At 51.3% G+C, this 17589-nt stretch overlaps 1 protein-coding gene across 1 annotated transcript in view; it reads left to right on the top strand.

Annotated features, from left to right (window-relative positions):
• Nucleotides 1-17589, top strand: part of LOC144146275 (monocarboxylate transporter 12-like) — a 40559-nt gene that overhangs the window by 12506 nt on the left and 10464 nt on the right. Inside the window, exon 6 of the mRNA XM_077678236.1 lies at nucleotides 1624-1865. Coding sequence (XP_077534362.1) covers nucleotides 1624-1865 — 242 coding nt within the window. The remainder of the gene's footprint in view (nucleotides 1-1623; nucleotides 1866-17589) is intronic.

The raw sequence follows: 17589 nt of genomic DNA, 5'->3' as shown, positions 1-17589 counted from the left end.
CTTTAACTCGACAAGTTACCGCTGTGCATTTCGAATTTCACTTCTCTTCTGTCACCGTAATGGGGAGTCCGCGAATAGTGCAGCCTTCGGATGCCGTGGACGTCGAAAATTTTCGAGTATGAGAGACGTGTAAAGCCTTTCTGCTTAGGGGAGCCATGCCCCGATTCTGCTCCAGGAACGGATACGTCTAGCACCGATTCAATTCAATCTACCGAGATTGAAAAAAAAAGGTAGAAGAATGGCTTCTCACAGCGCGACTTCCGTCGAACGTCCGTACTTTTCACAGCTTCACAGTGTGGATTGACTTATGGTTTTATGATCTTTTTGGGTCCCAACGCCGCGGACTGTTCTTCAGAGAAAAGCTTTTTTTTTTGTTTATTAAGCTTGATAAAATCGTGCTCGCCTAGCGAATATTCCAGGCGATGAAGTATCTGTAGGGTAGGCGCATTATAACAATAGTTACGACCACGCTTGAAAGCCGTACTCCCCACTACCTTTTTTATAGCCGCGAGGCCAGTGTCTCTTGGAGTGTTAGTTCAGAGAGGGGAGCTATTTTGAACACCGCCCGGTACAAGCGGCTCGGAGGCTTCGTTTTGTTAGAACGCCCTCGGAACGCGCCGCTCGCTTAGGAAGTGTTCCCGTAGTGCTGCATCATCGCTTCCATAACATTACAGAATAGCGGAAGGCTCCCTGCACCGCGAGTTATGGAGGCGTTAGTCATTATAACATCACTTGTCGTTTGAATTGAGTTCCTCGTAATGGTTTTTCCAAAATTAACTCCACAGCACTATCATCTTGAGCTTACTACGATGATACTCTTTTAGGGACGCCATAGGATTCCACCATAACACCTGTCGTTGGTGGGAATACAAGCAGCAGTAGTATTTAACAGATGCCAGCAGAAAGACAATCTGCATCTTTATATAAATACCGCTCCATGCTAGATATTTTTTGTTTACGAATACAGACAGACAGACAGACAGACAGACAGACAGACAGACAGACAGACAGACAGACAGACAGACAGACAGACAGACAGACAGACAGACAGACAGACAGACAGACAGACAGACAGACAGACAGACAGACAGACAGACAGACAGACAGAATAACTTTAATTGGCCACAGCCGGGGCGATTAGGCCGCCGACGTAATCGCCGTTGTCTGTTGGGCAGCAGGACCTGTTTTGGGCAAGGGTCCGGTTCCGTCGGCCAAGCGGGCCAGGTCTTCTTGGACGTGGGGATTCAGATCACGCAGGGCGGCCTCCAAGCGCTCCTCGCTGGTGATGGTAAGGAGAATGGGATGAAATCGGTGCCTGGATAGTTAGATGATGTTTTTTTTTCTGTAAGTACCCCATGGGCTCAAATCGGTGTAAAAAAAATGAAACCCCGAAAGCGAAATCACAAAACCTGCCAGGTTGGCTTGTAAAACCAGCTGTCATGACAGGAATGAGTTAGATACTACATACACAAATCCACTGTACTGTAAGACTGAACATTCCTCCATTTGGCCTGTTTTGTTTTTTCCTTGACGCGAGCGCAGTTGAAGAGTTGTTGGTTTTAGTAGTGCAAGTGTAGGTTCAGCATGTTGAGACAGTTTTTTTGTGCAAACATTGTTGTGCAGGAGAGACATCATGGCCGTGGGCTTTCTAGTGATTTGCGGGGCTCTGGTGGCCATGGCCTACGGGGAGTCCGTGGTTGTTCTGGTCATTGCGAGCGTCGTATTCGGCCTGACCGGCGGCAGCGTCATGATTCTCTTCTCCGTCCTCATGGCGGAGTACTTCGGCCTGGAAAGGCTACCCATGGCCATCGGCTTATACCACGTTGTCATTGGCCTGGTATCACTGCCCCGACCACTTCTTATAGGCAGGTCACATCTTCGCTTCATTCGTGACATTTGTTTTAGGTAAAAAACGATATAAAACAAAACTGACCACTGTGACTAACTCTCATGGGATTCACATTTCGATGTTCATGCACAGATGTCGTTAGTTCATAAGAGTGTTTGTTCGTTCATTGATGGTATGTACAGCCTTCCAAATTTTTAATAATATAGCGCGAGCGACGACTGATCAGCATTGTTAAGTTCGGGCTCCGCATGTAATTAATGAAGGCCGCCGGTGGCCCATGTATTGGCGTCGCCTCCGCTGGTGGCTACTTTCCCGTGCCCCTTTCATGTAGCCGCGCGGACGCCAAGTTCGGAGCCGCGGAGAGCTGTTGTGCCCGTCCTTTTGTGTGTCAAAGGATGGGGGCGATTAGCCTGAGTGCCTCTGTCGCGTCGAGGGTGGCAGGGTCATTCGGCATAACAAGCTGAGGGGCGGCCAGATGATCGTATCTCTTAGTGTTGAAAGCGCGCGCGGTGTAAGTTTGGAAAATCTTCGACTCCGGCGGCGGGCGCTCTTCGTCGACGGGTCGTTCGCCTCGACGATGGTCGCCTCGGCTGGCAGCGTCTCTCCCCGTGGTCTGTTCAGGTGGCCGGCGGCGCCCCTTTAGTCTGGGAGGGAATTAGCAACTCCCATTGTCACGCCGCGCGCGCAGACGCCCGACGTCGTGGGAGGTGTCGCGCGGAGAGAGGTCAGCCGCGCGGGGACCGCTCCGGGCCCTCGGCTTGGTTGTTGTTTGTGCGGATGCCGCCCGCTGAACGTAATGGATGGTTCACTTTAGGCCGCAGATGTCCTGTAATTTCTGGCCGGGTGTAACAGCATGCGTAGCAAACGCACTATGAGTGTGCAAGAGAGAGTGTTAGGTCACGTGACCGCAGGTGGGGACATGTGTGTGATTGGCTGGTTCCTGTGGCCAATCAATGGTTTCTATTAATTGTTTGAAAGGTTTTTTTCCCTCTTTCTTGAACGCCCCCTTTTTGGAGGCGGGGTTTTTGCTATCAAAACCGGAGTGTTGGGTTTTGTCGAGGGTCGGTCGAGAGGGGATCTAGTTTAGTATAGATCTCGGCCGAACAGGCTGCTGCTGTCAGAGTGACAATGTAACCGTCACTCTGACCTGATGTAAAGTTGGAGTTTTGTAAATAATGTAAATAAACCTAATATACAGCAAGGAAGGCAGTCCTCATCCCTCACCCGCTCCAAGCATCGGTCGTCGGTCATCGGAGCGAGTCGAGATCGTCCTCTCGGCTCGCGCATCAAAAGAACATCCCTATTTCGCCTCCATCAGTTCGCCAAGAAGATGGAGAGGCGAAATTTAACTGGCGCAGTCGACAGGATGACCACGACCATCGGCTGGAGCTGGTGGGGCATTGCGGAGAGACTCCTTCAACGCAAGGTTCGGCTCCGACCAACGACGAGCCAGACTCCAAGCATCGACGGGGCGACACCTCAGCGGGAGGCCTCGTGAGTTCCGGCTCAGTGCGGCAGCAGCCGCGATTCAACGGCAACGGGGCGACACCTCAGCGGGAGGCCTCGTGGGCTTCGGCCCAGGGCGGCGTAAGCCGCGGTTCAACGGGGCGACACCTCAGCGGGAGGCCTCGGGGGCTTCGGCCCAGGCGGCGTAAGCCGCGGTTCAACGGGGCGACACCTCAGCGGGAGGCCTCGGGGGCTTCGGCCCAGGGCGGCGTAAGCCGCGGTTCAACGGGGCGACACCTCAGCGGGAGGCCTCGGGGGCTTCGGCCCAGGGCGGCGTAAGCCGCGGTTCAACGGGGCGACACCTCAGCGGGAGGCCTCGGGGGCTTCGGCCCAGGGCGGCGTAAGCCGCGGTTCAACGGGGCGACACCTCAGCGGGAGGCCTCGTGGGCTCTGGCCCAGGGAGCACAGCCCCATCCAAGCGGCGAGAGCGGCGCATCGGGTCCACGAGCTGCTACACCAGCGACACTGCGACCCGGCCGAACCCGGAGCGGGCACAGGTGGGCCCTGATTTGTTTTCTCCGGGTTCACCATGGCCACTATGCTAACGGGATGTCGCGGCACCGACCGGAAGGTTAGTGCCATTGTGCTCGAGATTGAAGAGTTGAGAGCGGAGTTAGCTCTCAAAAATGCCCAGCACGCTTTAGAAAAAGCAAGGCTAGCGGGTAGCCGGGGCGCGGGTAGCCCGTCCGTGTGGACGGCTGAGGAGCTTAGCGCTCAATTAGCCCAAGGGAGGGCGGAGATCGCTTACGAGAAAGCGAAGCTTCGCAGGATCGGCGAACTCGAAGAGGACGCCAATCTTTTCACGGTGTTTGTTCCCTCGTGGGCGCTTCGAGCGCCACGGGAGAAGGAGAGTGGGAATGTCGTGGAGGTGGCCGAAGCCACCCCAGTTGTTGGGCAACACGTTGGCGTTCCCACTGTTGCAGATGAGATCTTGGAATCGCGTGAGACAAATGTCTTAGCTGCAGCGATTCTTTCTGTGGCGGCGGGCAATGTTGCCGTGGCCGCGCAGGGAGGTGTCGAGAGTAGCACCGCCCCATGCGCTGACATAGATTCCGCGGCCGACCGCGAGGAGCCCCGCGTGGATGAGCCAGTGCACAGATCGGGAGAAGCTGCAGAAAGCATGCTAATCTCAGAGGAGTCAGAGGAAGTGCAGGGGCCATGCAAGGCGCGCCTAATTGTGGAGCTTGCGTGCGGGAAGCATGAATGCGCAGGGGGTCCGCGGCGTCGTGCGCGTAGGTCGATTCCGACAGGCCCGAGAACGCGGAAGGCGGCGGCAGGTGTGACGGCGCAGGTGCGACAACGTCGTACGCGTTACCGCCGCGTAGGCTGTTCCTTTTCTCCCGGGAGCACGGGACACGGCGAGCCACACCAGGGTTTGCTTAGAATCAGCTGGTGGTGCATGAAACGGAACCAGCTTCCGTGCGACGGTCGGTGTGTGCCGCCGTGGAAAGGGGTGTTTGCGCTGAATAGTGTACAGTGCTAGATAGAACAGGTCAGTGTTGTTTGGCGCACACTTAGTTGTTTTTTTTTTGTGTTTTTCTCTGGGTGTGTAGGGATCGCTTAGATGAGAGTTATTGTTAGTTACCTGTACTGTCGTTCTCCCCCTTGTCAGTTTTTTTTGTGTGTGTTTGTGCATTTGTTGGTTGTGTTCAGCTGTCGTAAGGCGCGTGATTTACGAGTAGCTCAGCTTGGCGTTTTTAACTGTCTCCTTGAGAGGTACAGCCGAGCCGCTGTTACAGCGCGCTAGGGAGTTTACCTCTGGGCACAAAGGCGAGTGTCTCTAATTATTTGCGCTCGTTGGCATGTGGTCATGGTGGGCCATGGAATGTGCAAGTAGGGCCCACTTGTGGCGCTTGTGTGCGAACTAGTGTTTGAAGTACTGAAAAATGAACTTTCAGTACATCGAATGTGGACAGCAGGTGAACCGCAACAGGGACGAACAATCTGTGTCGCATCCCGAAAGAACCGGCGTCCGCGAGTGCGTGAAGAGAACTTTCTTTTAACGTTTTGTTATTGGTACAGGAGTAGCCTCGTTTGGTACGTTTGGGTTGTGTTCGGGAGTGGTTTTTTTTTTCTTTCATTAGAGTGAAAGAATGTTCCTACATGCGCTGAACGGTTAAGAATGGATGGTGTCATTCATCCAGTTGTCAAGTTGTAACATTTATACCCTTCGTGGGGTTGGTTACCTTTAATGGTAGAGGGTGCCACGAGTTTGTTCTCACGGGCCCTGGAGGAGAGCGCCTTCGTTTATTGTTTGATGTTGCGCAAGCCATGGCTAGGCAAAGGCACTGAGTATGCCGTGTTGTATCCGTTTTTTGTGCAGTTGGGCGGCGCGTTGTGATGTTTGGGTTGGTGTGTAGCGGGTTAATTTTTTTTTGTTGTACTGTATTGTACCCGCGTTGTATTGTATTTGCGTAACGGCTTGAGTGTTTTTTTAGTTCTGGCTCTGCAGTAAGACATAACCTGCAGGAGAGTTAATGTTGTACGTACAGCTAGTGTACGGACAACATTCTTAGTGCGGAGGTGTTAAGTTCGGGCTCCGCATGTAATTAATGAAGGCCGCCGGTGGCCCATGTATTGGCGTCGCCTCCGCTGGTGGCTACTTTCCCGTGCCCCTTTCATGTAGCCGCGCGGACGCCAAGTTCGGAGCCGCGGAGAGCTGTTGTGCCCGTCCTTTTGTGTGTCAAAGGATGGGGGCGATTAGCCTGAGTGCCTCTGTCGCGTCGAGGGTGGCAGGGTCATTCGGCATAACAAGCTGACGGGCGGCCAGATGATCGTATCTCTTAGTGTTGAAAGCGCGCGCGGTGTAAGTTTGGAAAATCTTCGACTCCGGCGGCGGGCGCTCTTCGTCGACGGGTCGTTCGCCTCGACGATGGTCGCCTCGGCTGGCAGCGTCTCTCCCCGTGGTCTGTTCAGGTGGCCGGCGGCGCCCCTTTAGTCTGGGAGGGAATTAGCAACTCCCATTGTCACGCCGCGCGCGCAGACGCCCGACGTCGTGGGAGGTGTCGCGCGGAGGGAGGTCAGCCGCGCGGGGACCGCTCCGGGCCCTCGGCTTGGTTGTTGTTTGTGCGGATGCCGCCCGCTGAACGTAATGGATGGTTCACTTTAGGCCGCAGATGTCCTGTAATTTCTGGCCGGGTGTAACAGCGTGCGTAGGAAACGCACTATGAGTGTGCAAGAGAGAGTGTTAGGTCACGTGACCGCAGGTGGGGACATGTGTGTGATTGGCTGGTTCCTGTGGCCAATCAATGGTTTCTATTAATTGTTTGAAAGGTTTTTTTCCCTCTTTCTTGAACGCCCCCTTTTTGGAGGCGGGGTTTTTGCTATCAAAACCGGAGTGTTGGGTTTTGTCGAGGGTCGGTCGAGAGGGGATCTAGTTTAGTATAGATCTCGGCCGAACAGGCTGCTGCTGTCAGAGTGACAATGTAACCGTCACTCTGACCTGATGTAAAGTTGGAGTTTTGTAAATAATGTAAATAAACCTAATATCCAGCAAGGAAGGCAGTCCTCATCCCTCACCCGCTCCAAGCATCGGTCGTCGGTCATCGGAGCGAGTCGAGATCGTCCTCTCGGCTCGCGCATCAAAAGAACATCCCTATTTCGCCTCCATCAGTTCGCCAAGAAGATGGAGAGGCGAAATTTAACTAGCATGTAAGCGCCTTAACACGGTGTCCAGCGGCGAAACAGGGGAGGGTACTCGCATGCGTATAAAACTAGTCGTCTGCTACTACCGGCTTTATAGATGGCAACCTGCCCATGCGCGCCGATTCCGCGTGCCGAATTTGTGATTGCTTGTTTGGTTCTTTTTAGTTCTTTCCGACGCCACTTCACCGGCTGGCGCTGCATTTAATCCTCACTTCTCCGCTCTATACGCGTTTGCGCGGCCGGCCGTCATTGTTATTTTGTCTTTCTCTCGGTGCGTTGTGGCCAGTCTTTGCCAATCCACACTGGGGTAAGTGCATACCTGCCGTTGGCTGGACGGTGTGCTCAATTAAGAATTTTTTAACGCGATATCGTTAGATGGCGTGGATGATGAAAGCACGTACACGGCCGACGTCCACCCAACGCGCAACTACCCGGATATTGTCCACAATATACTGTCCACAGTTGCTAACCCTTTGCTAACGCGTTTCATGGCGTTCCACGAGTTTGATAGCGCCCGTACATAAAAAAGAATAAAACCTCAAGAAATATTCAGCGCCTTTCGTTCGATAGCGTTGAACAGAAAAAAAAAAAAAAAACGAAGAGAAAGAAGCACTTTGCGCGTACTAGTGCGCGCAAAGTGCTTCTTCCTGTTTCATATAGTGCATCATATAGTGCAGCTGTTTCATATAGTGCATCAAAAGAGGAAGTAACAGCAAAAAAAAAAAAAAAACTCGCCTCCCCGTCAATTGCCATTTGATTACGGCGCATAGAACGAGTATAACAAAAAAAAGCGAGCGTGCGTCAGGTTGGCCTTCAGCTTTGTGGAGACGGTATACCAGCATGAATAGTCATGCTTGAAAAAGTAGCTGCAGTGAACATGATGCTGGGGTTGTAGGTTATCCTTCTATCCTTCCTCCGATCCTCCTGCCTTGGGCAGGAGGACCGGAAACAAACCTAGAAAAAAAAAGGAAGCGTTTTTGCGAAGGATTATACCGAAAGATCCTGCAATACCCTTGCATCATACTTCCAGTGGACAGATCGTACGCGATTGTATTTGTCGCGTACAGCTGAGCAAACCCGGCAGACGCACGGTAAAGGCAATTTGTTTTTACCAGGTTCCGATCGCTCCGATAGGGTGGCAGTGACTCAAAAAGATAACACGCAGAAAACAGTGACTCTCACCGCAAGCATTGACCGAGGATGCCTGCCATACCCAAGTTTGCCATTTCTTGGGCTTGTAAGCCACCCCGACGGCGCTCCGACAAACGTGGCGCTTCAGTTATGGTGAAAATGCCGCAGTCACTGAAAAGGTTTCCGTTGACTAGTGCTCCCTTTGCTGAAAAAAACAAAAACATTGTTTTTCCGCAAGAATGACGGCGATTCCACGCACAGAATGGCCCTGTTGGGGTGTTTCTACAAACTCGAGCCTTCCCGGTGAAATTTGCACGTGCATAGACGAGCTTCACGTCGAAAGAAAGCTGCTCCTCGATGTAAAGCAAAAGCGCACAAAGTTTCCCTGTTTTTATGTGAACGAAAATGCTCGAAAATAAACAATGCCAGCAACGCTTGGGAGTGGGCTAGTTGGTGCCTTAACATCTTGAAGTGCGGAGGTGCGCTGCCTGACACGAAAACGTAGAACAGGGGGAATTAAACAGGAACACAGGTTGCGCCTCACCTCGTCTGTTCCTGTGTAATTCCCCCTGTTCTACGTTTTCGGGTCAGTCAACGCACCTCTGCACTTCAGGATGTTAAACAATGGCAGTCGAGCAGGCAGATATGGTAGCTGTGTGGTTAACTTATGTACGTTGACGTTTGCGTAACTAAGAAAGGGTTGCAGACTTAACCGCGAATGCCCGTTGCTGGTCGGTATTATAGGTAGTGATCGGTACAATCGGCATTGATTAGTACGACTGCTAGTTTTAGCAGCGGAGCTGTTGTTACCGGCCGTAAGTTCGGAGTTCGTGCGGGCCGAAAACTCCCCGCGAGGAGCGTTATCGCGTAGGCGTCGCGCAGCTGTCGCATTGCCCAATCCACAACGGAAAGATGCGTGATAGCGGCCGCCGCAACACTCGAGAGGAGCGCGCGCATGCGCTCAGCATCGATAAGAGCCCTTCGCGCGGGAGCTCGCATCGTCGTGCGCATTCGCTCAGTATCGTACAAGAGACCTCGCGCGCGACGTCTTCGCAGTTCTCGGCATGGCCCGGCCGCGGATAGTTCGCACGGCCTAGGAAGAGGCCGCGAACCGAAAGGCAGGGCGTGCTACTGAAACTAACTATGTGTCCATGAATGCTCCCCCACAACAGCTTCGCAATTCATGTCTTGCGAATGAGCTCAAGCTTCCCTAGATATTTTAAAGACGATAGTCTTTCTTGGGCTACTTACACCCAGAAATTTTGGTCTGTCTGTATGTCTGTCTGTCTGTCCGTCTGTCTGTCTGTAACTCGATTCAGCCACCCTGCCAAAGTAAAATGCTGTCTGCGCAATAGTCTTAAATACTCACAGCCAAATGTAAACGTCTAAGCCCGGTTTATATGTTCATACTTGTCAACTTTGTTGAACAAGAACAAGACCTTACGCAAATATAAGACAGGAAATTAGTACACGAGGGATATTTACAGTGTTCCTTTATTAAAAAACTCCCACCTCCCCTCGCAGGAACCCCTGTGTAGATGCGACGCATAGGGGGTTCACGTTGCCACGTTGGACAGCGGAGGAACGGCGCTGGAACGATGGAGCGGAGCGGCGCAGGCACCGCGTTTTATAGCGCGCATAACGGTGAGGGGACGCGCCGGCGCCAGTGCGCCTGCCGCGGCTATGACGCAACACAATCCAACACAATCCACTGTAATCCAATCCAATCCAATCCAATTGAATCCAATCCAAGCCAAGCCAAGCCAAGCCAATCCAATCGAATCCAATCCAATGCCGCTCGCGACAGTCGCGAGAGAGCGTTCGCCATCGGAGAGGAGAGGGGGGGAGCGGCGGAGAGTGCAGCTTGCGCGGCGAGGAGAATGGGGGAGGGGCGGACGCCAACGACGACGACGCCGACGCCGGATGCAGGGACAAGGCGAGTGAATGAGATGCAGTCGCATCTAAAATTTCGGTCAATGGTGGCCACACGGCCCTGGAAGCATTACACATAATGTTTGGTGCATTGGTGGTGGTGCAACGGAAAAAAAATTGGTTTGTCTGTCTGTACGTCCTGTCCGTCTACTTGTCTGTCTGTCTGTCTGTCTGTCTGTCTGTCTGTCTGTCTGTCTGTCCAGCGATTCAGCCGGCCGGCCAAAAGATTAAAAAAAAATTCCCCCGCATTTCCCCGAGGGGGAGAATGTGAAAGTGCGAATGCACGGTTGTCGGCCCGCTTGCGGCGCTTGCGCTCGGCCCCCGCAGCCCACCGCCTCGCCGCCTTCTCTTCCATATCTTCCATCGGGTTTGTAGTATCACGTGTACACCACGCAGTTATCAAGCCGCTATAACGCCGCTGAGTCGCCAACGCACGCCGCTGACGACGTAGTTTGAATGCGTTAAAGATATAAGGCGCGTCACTAACACTGATATCAGCGTCGCGTCCTTGGCTTGGTCGGTAGAGCGTCGCGCTGCGGCCGCAAAGTCCTCGGATCGAAACCTGGCGCCGGATGCTGTTTCTTTTTTAAATATAGAGGAGCACTGCGGACGCCGCCGCCGCCGACGCCGCCGCCGCCGACGCCGCCGCCACCGCCGCCGGCGGTGGATGGTTTGGGGTCGCTTATAAAGTGCATTCGCACTTAAAAATTTTGCATCCCTTCGTATAACGACGACGATGGTTCAATGCGGAGCTTTCTCATGATGGATTCTTTGGTTGATCAATTCCACCCTTCAAGTATGTGCTACTCTAAAGGTGCGCACCACTTTTTTAGAATACCAACAGCAACGCTCGGCTGTGCACTCCGTAGGCCTAACGTTTGGGTTTGGGGTGTACTGTGCGAATCGGTACCTGCCGCTTGGCGTTCGCTTCGACTATGTCGAAATAGAGCAATCGGATAGACACCGGCTTCTTAACGCGAGGAACCCAGGTTCGATTCCGGACACGGGAAGCATTTTTTTCCTTTCACTTCACCCACGATCACTCCTCATCATCGTCAGATAAAGTTGGCTTTTCTGCGGGGCGTATTGGTGTACAACGGCATCAATGAGGGCACTAAAGCTTCGCTTTAAAAGAATGCTTGACGTCGAAGTATGTACCTGCAGGACATTTCCAAATTACCGAAATTTCTGGCGTGGTTCATGCCTGTCGACATAATTCAGCGCACAGGACTGCAGCTCAGGCACATTTGAGGAAACTGAAAGTGCATGGCTGAGAGTTACCGCTTTCTTTTCATGAAGAGTACACGTTGGGTAAGTTTTTACGACACAAAATAAAAATACCAGTTTAAAATGGCGCGGAAAGGCAAGGTAAAGCAAACACAAAAATTGGCCGCGTATCTGCTCACCCCGCTGAAAATGTCATCGAAAGGCCATAGTTTTCTGCCCTTCCTAACAGGTAAATGCACCTATCTCTTTCCCGCCTACCTCTCATGATTTTTCCTACTTCCCGTCTCGCTCCTTTTATGATAAATACAGTGGAGATTTGCGGAAGTCAATTCAATGTTTCTTCGATCGCACTGCTCGCGTGCTATCTATTGGAGACTTTCGTTACTGTTGGACTGGGAATGCCGCCTCGAGGTCTAGGCTCGGGTGGGCCCCTTTTTGTATTTGAGGTGGAGAAATTGCTTTCAACTCGTTTTATTAATTCGCTGTCTCAAAAATCTGGCGCATGTCTATTTTTAATATAAAGAACCCTACCATGGCTAATGGTTTCTTTTTAATGACCAATGCTGACAGGTGTAAAGTATGGTACCAGAATTTGTAGTTTGGAAACGTTTTGCCGTTATAAACTACTTTTTCAAGAACTCTTTTGACATTTTGCCGAGTGCCTGATTCAATAGACAGGCAGACAGACAGACAAACCATAATGGTCGGGTTTAAATTATAGCCGAGCAAGAAACGAAAGATAAAGAAAATGATGCGCGCTGTAGCAACACATGCCGCGCGAGCTGTGTGAGGGCGGGAAAATTGACGTGCATTGAACAAACATCCATTGAATTCATCATGAGAGGATCAAAAGAGGAGGGGAAGAGTGAGTGAGAGGATCGGTAGGGGAAAGCGGAGACGGGGAGTATGCAGGGGGGCAGGCAGGGGGGCAGGGTACTATTGTCTTTCGACTTCATTTGGAGTGAAACAAGCACATTCGCGGTATTTTTGTTTTGTTTTGCACTAATGGAACTGTCATATTTGTAGCCCTGCAGCACCTTCCAACCACCGCCCTCCTTTCTTAGACCGCTGCCATAATTGTGCACAAAGTTTGTAGTTAGCACTTGACCTCCAACCTGTGATTGTGCGGCATGCCAGTCGGTTGAAAATCACCGTGGAATCTGTGGCAAAAAAACACGGTACCTACTTCGCTTATGCCCAACGTACCAACAAGTGAAACGTATCTATTGGTACAAGAATGAGAACAAGGTAGATAATAAATATTTTTATGAGCGGGTGTCATAAATGAGAGATAGGAAGTTAAACGTCCACAAATCTCAGACAGACAAACAAAGTACGTATATATATGTCTGAGCGAATTGACATAGATTTCAGGTAATTTTCGCCGCTGCAACACCATGTAGCCACAAGAAGTTTCCAAATTTCTCCTGGGCTCACAGCCCCTGAGTAGTCTGCGTGGAGAGAAACAACGGCGTTACTTTGAGCATGGATCAGATGACCGCATCCACAGTAATCTATACGACGTCTTGTCCACGGCCTCCCTCTAGACGAAGGGGAGCTAAACGTTCCGATCGAGTGCGCAGGAGCCGATCCAGCGCGGAGCTCTCGATTGAATCAATAGCCCACAATTTTAGCACCCATTGACTTCGTACCATCGATCTCACCATCCTCGCCCTCTCCTGTGGCAGGAACCATTGCAACTGTTCTTGACGCCATTGCTCCGTTCATACTGGATTGGCTGTAAACCATGTAAGTCCCGAGGTAGTGGCATAGGGACTCTGCAAAATTGGGCAACAGCAGGTCATGAAGAGGACAAGGAAACCTCCATAAGGCTGAAACCTAAGTGCGTGCATGCGACAAAATAAAGGCTAATTTAATGGTGTCGAAACTCGTGTTGGCCCACTCCTCATTTGATTGATTTGATTGATAGTAGTGTTTAACGCGCCGAAGCAACGCAGGTGATGAGGCGCGCCGTAGTGAAGGTCTCCGGATTAATTTTGACCACCTGGGGATCTTTAATGTGTGCCGAAATCTCATACAGACGGGTGTTTTTGCTTTTTGCCACCATTAGAAAATCGGGCATTGAGGCCGGGAAACGAACCCGCGCCATCGTGCTCAACCGCACAGCGCCTTAGTCACTGAGCCACCGCGGCGGGTACTCCTCATGTCTGTATTCCTTGTTTAGTGAGGCTGTTCTTGAACGTGAACGCGTGGCATAGATTTTAAAAATTCGATTTTTGGGAGTTTAACGCGCCGAAACTACACTTGGGCTATGATGCGCCCTAGGGCGACGTGTTAATTTAAAGCACCTCGGTACCCTTATGTCGCGAAATTCATGTCCCTCCTTGACGGGTTTTCTTGCCGCTCGCCATTTTCGGGCCGAGAGGAGCCGTACCGCGTAGCGGAGGAATGTTCTCGCCGCCATTGTCGCACCCGGGTCGGCTGGCCATGTGTTTCGGGGAGAGAGGTGGGCGAGAGTGCCGCGGCCTGCTGAAGGTTGCACCCCGGGAATTCTCGGAAGACGCGCGGCCCGGTGGACTATGTGCGTGGTGCAGCGCGGGGTTTCCGGGGAGAATGGGCTGAGAACTGGTGGTGGCCGGACGTACGGCCGGGACGCGGCGTCGGCCTTGAGGGCTGTGCTGGGGAGGCCGAGCGACGACGGCGGTGAACTTCGGGCCCCCGAAGATTCCTCAAGGAGGCGACAGTGCGCGGCCGGAGTTCACCCAAATTGCGTCGCTGATCACCGGTGCCCCACCACAGACGACCGACAGCCTCCGTCACCCCGGCGAGACCATCAGCCGGACCGCAGCTAAGATGTTCTCCCCTTCTCCATCTTTCTTCGGACTCTTCCTATTCATCTTCTGTGTTGTATTTCCCTAAGCGGACTGCACGGGCTTATCCGCCTCCTTCAGTGCACCACGCGGTGTGTGTTTCTAGCGGGCCTATTGTTAGTAGTTGGGGGAAGCCTCCAACCCCGCCTATTGTATACTCTACTGTCCCCTTCATTTACTGTCGTCTTTTCCTCGGGCTCGTAACGGCGTGTAGCTTTTCTTTCATTGTGATTAATGTAATTCGTGTCGGTGTCTTGGCAGCTCTGACCCCAACGGGGTGTCAACTGCAGTGTGTATTAACTCGTCAACCCTCCTGTCTGTCTGTTTCGAATTTCCTGTGAATGTGAAGTAAATGTCCGTTGTTTTGAAACTGTTTTCCCGTGCCCCGTCTCGTGCCTCACGCCAGCGGCCAATCAGGCGTGGACCTATCGCCGGTTAGCAGGTCCGAACCACATTCTCGAATTCGCACGTAAGGGGGAGTTGTTTGTCGCTCCTCCCGTCCGAGACATCGGCCACTAAATTATTACCTCGCGCAATTCTGTGACACCTTAACGGGCGCTGAAATTTCCACAACCTGGTGTTTTCATTCTTCTCATTAATTCTTAGCGCCACATTGGCTCAGCCACTGAGAAATCGAGAGAGAGAGAGAGAGAGAGAGAGAGAGAGAGAGAGAGAGAGAGAGAGAGAGAGAGAGAGAGAGAGAGAGAGAGAACTACATTAAAGGGACCATGCCGACAAAATACAAGTTTGTTTTATTCTAAAGATTTGGTGTCCTTTAGTGCCCCCAGCGCTTGTCCGGCAGCAAACAATACTTTATTCCCTGCGAAATTAAACAATTTTACGCAAAATTTGATTATTCCGTTAAATTGAGTTTATGACGTCTGCGGGGACGTACAGAGTTGGTGTTCAAGCGAACGCTAGTGCGCTGTTTAGTCTGCAGCGAACTCCGAAACGCCTTGTTTACCGTCAGCCCTCCTAGATAGCACCACCATAGCGCTCAGGATCGCTATCCGCACTTGCTTTGTTTCTGACCGTATTTGAACCTGGTTTGTTTTATTATGGTTGGTAGTAAATGTTTCGCGAAACATTCGGTATTCCCGGCAAAGAGGGTCACATAAGACAATGTCGCTTACACCAATCGGCCTGTGTCGTGTGAGACAACCCTAAAACGCCAGACTGCTGTGCAGCTATGATGAGCATAGTGCGCGCACTACCAACTGCAGTACGAACTAGTACTTATGCGTTTTCGTGCAGTTTCGTAACTTCCATTGTTTCACTCCACTATTCTTACTGCTATAAAATTAATATGGATTACACTTAAGCGAAAAAAGCTCGTTTTGAAATCTCAGCCCTGCCTAACTTGCGTTTGCCGGCCTCAGCCAATCGCACAGCTGCCCGTAATACGTCATAGGTTCTAATGCGGGAAATGAACTAGTGGGTCGCATTGACATTCTCCGTTTTCCTATTTGTATAGCCTCTTGGAGTGAAGTTTGCGTTAAAATTGGTATCAGTGTTATTCTAACGAGGCAATCTTTCGGATCAACCAAACTTGCATTTTGTCTGCATGGCCACTTAAATTGAACTTGTCTGCCCAGCCACGACCGAGGTGGCACTTGCGATCAGGGAGGTCTGTACCTGGCTGTCATGAGGTGCCAGTGATTCTCCCCAGTGCTCAGCCGTGGTAATTCGAGGATGTGGATTTTTGAGGGCACGGCCCCATTATGTGGGATAGGGTGCCTGGGGGGAAGGGGCTGTGCAAAGGCTGCAGTTCGGGGATGGGACTTGTGCTGGGTGGATTAGATGCAGGCGGGTTGGGTGTGGTTATGTATTGGTTAGTATTAGTCTCCAGGCTTGGTGGGTACCACCACGTAGAAGAAGCGCATTCGTGGCATGAACGCGCTCCGCAACTGCCGGCACAAACAATTGTTGGCACGAGAACCGCAGCAGACTGTAGTCGGTCCATGTTTAGGCAGAAGTGCTACAAAGGCACCAGTCTGAATGAAAGAAGGAATGTGTTTTTGGTGAGCGTTACTGTACCTTTGGACCCACGGCCACTAAAAATGACGTGTTCGGTTAGCCGTGTATATAGGCCATTGGCCCATCTAAATGCGGATTTTGCTCCGACTAGCGTGGTGCATCGTAGGGCAACAGAGGTTAGCTGCTAAAGGTCAACTGTAGGTGTCTCTGGTGAATGGACCCAGGTTCCAGCAGGGTCGCAGCACACAGGGCGTTCAGCAGTCCATGCGAAGAAACCAGTGAGCTGGAAGTACGACATGTGCATATGAAGACAACCTTACTGAAAGCCGAAAGTTGCTTCGGGACCTGTTACAGTGATAACGAACTTGTTTTGCTGCCAATCTTTTATGACTAATTTTTTGTGATGGTAGACTGTGTTAAATTTGTTATAAAACGTTATAAGATGTGAAAGAGATTCACTGCTTTGGGAAAAGATAGTCTTCCCACCGATTAGATCTAACGATAAAAATTTATTTTACAGGTTACTGGAGAGACAACAGCTCGTCTTACAGGGGAATGTATATGTTCTTGGCTACCGTTTCCCTGGGGATTAGCGTCGCCTGGACGGTTGAGTGCTTCGTTCAGTGGCGAGCAAAAAAGGCCGAAATCGACCAACCTGCTACCACCGTGGAATTGGCGACTTGATTTTGCATTCTCTTCTGCCTCGTTGATTTCAACGCTTCCGAATACTTCGCGGAACACGACACTTTCATCTGGAATGTAAAACCTTGCTCGTACTTTAGCGGCTGCTTGATAAAATACTCTACACCAACGCTGCAAAGGGCAGTCGACCTTCCAAATTATTTTTATCGTGCGTGCACCACATACGCTCCTCCCCTTCCCGTGGTGTCCTGAAAGCAATCTTATACACAAGCTAAAACATAACAATAAATTAAAAACTTCGGATTTTCCCATGCATTTACTGCGAATGGGGGCCATCTGGATTTCATAAAGAACTAAATTTAAATAGAGTTGCGACAAACTTCGGAAATATTTGTGGGGCTGAGACGAGCTTTTATCTTTGAGGGGGAGCTAATGCTTCAATTGGCAGTCTGGTATTATATTCAAGTGTTAGGGGCCACTTCTAACAACTTGGCAAAGTTTAGTGCACCGCTATGCTCATTATGAACATAACAAAAAGTAAGGAAGAAGTAAGCTTGGCCAGGACACCTATTATGTACGAGGGAAACAGGGGGACCATCTGTTTAAAGGAGTGGAAGCCTAGAGACGATAAACGAGACAGAGGCAGCCCTAGGACCTGATGGAAGAAGGATGGAATACGGAAGTTCGGGTGAAATAATGGGCTCACATAGCTCATGACAGACTTGGCCAGAAATCTTTGGGAGAGGCCTTCGTCCAGCAGTGGGCACAATCATGCTGAATGTGGAGCAAGAAGAAAATACCACGGAATGCCTATAGAGATATTTCCAATTAAAAAAAATACATCGTGGT

This window comes from Haemaphysalis longicornis, unplaced genomic scaffold, assembly GCF_048455015.1.
Source record: "Haemaphysalis longicornis isolate Haplotype H1 unplaced genomic scaffold, Haemaphysalis longicornis Haplotype H1 scaffold_7, whole genome shotgun sequence".
Classification (NCBI taxonomy): Eukaryota; Metazoa; Arthropoda; class Arachnida; order Ixodida; family Ixodidae; genus Haemaphysalis; species Haemaphysalis longicornis.
The sequence above is the reverse complement of the archived record's forward strand: the minus strand, read 5'-3'. Positions and strand labels throughout refer to the sequence as shown.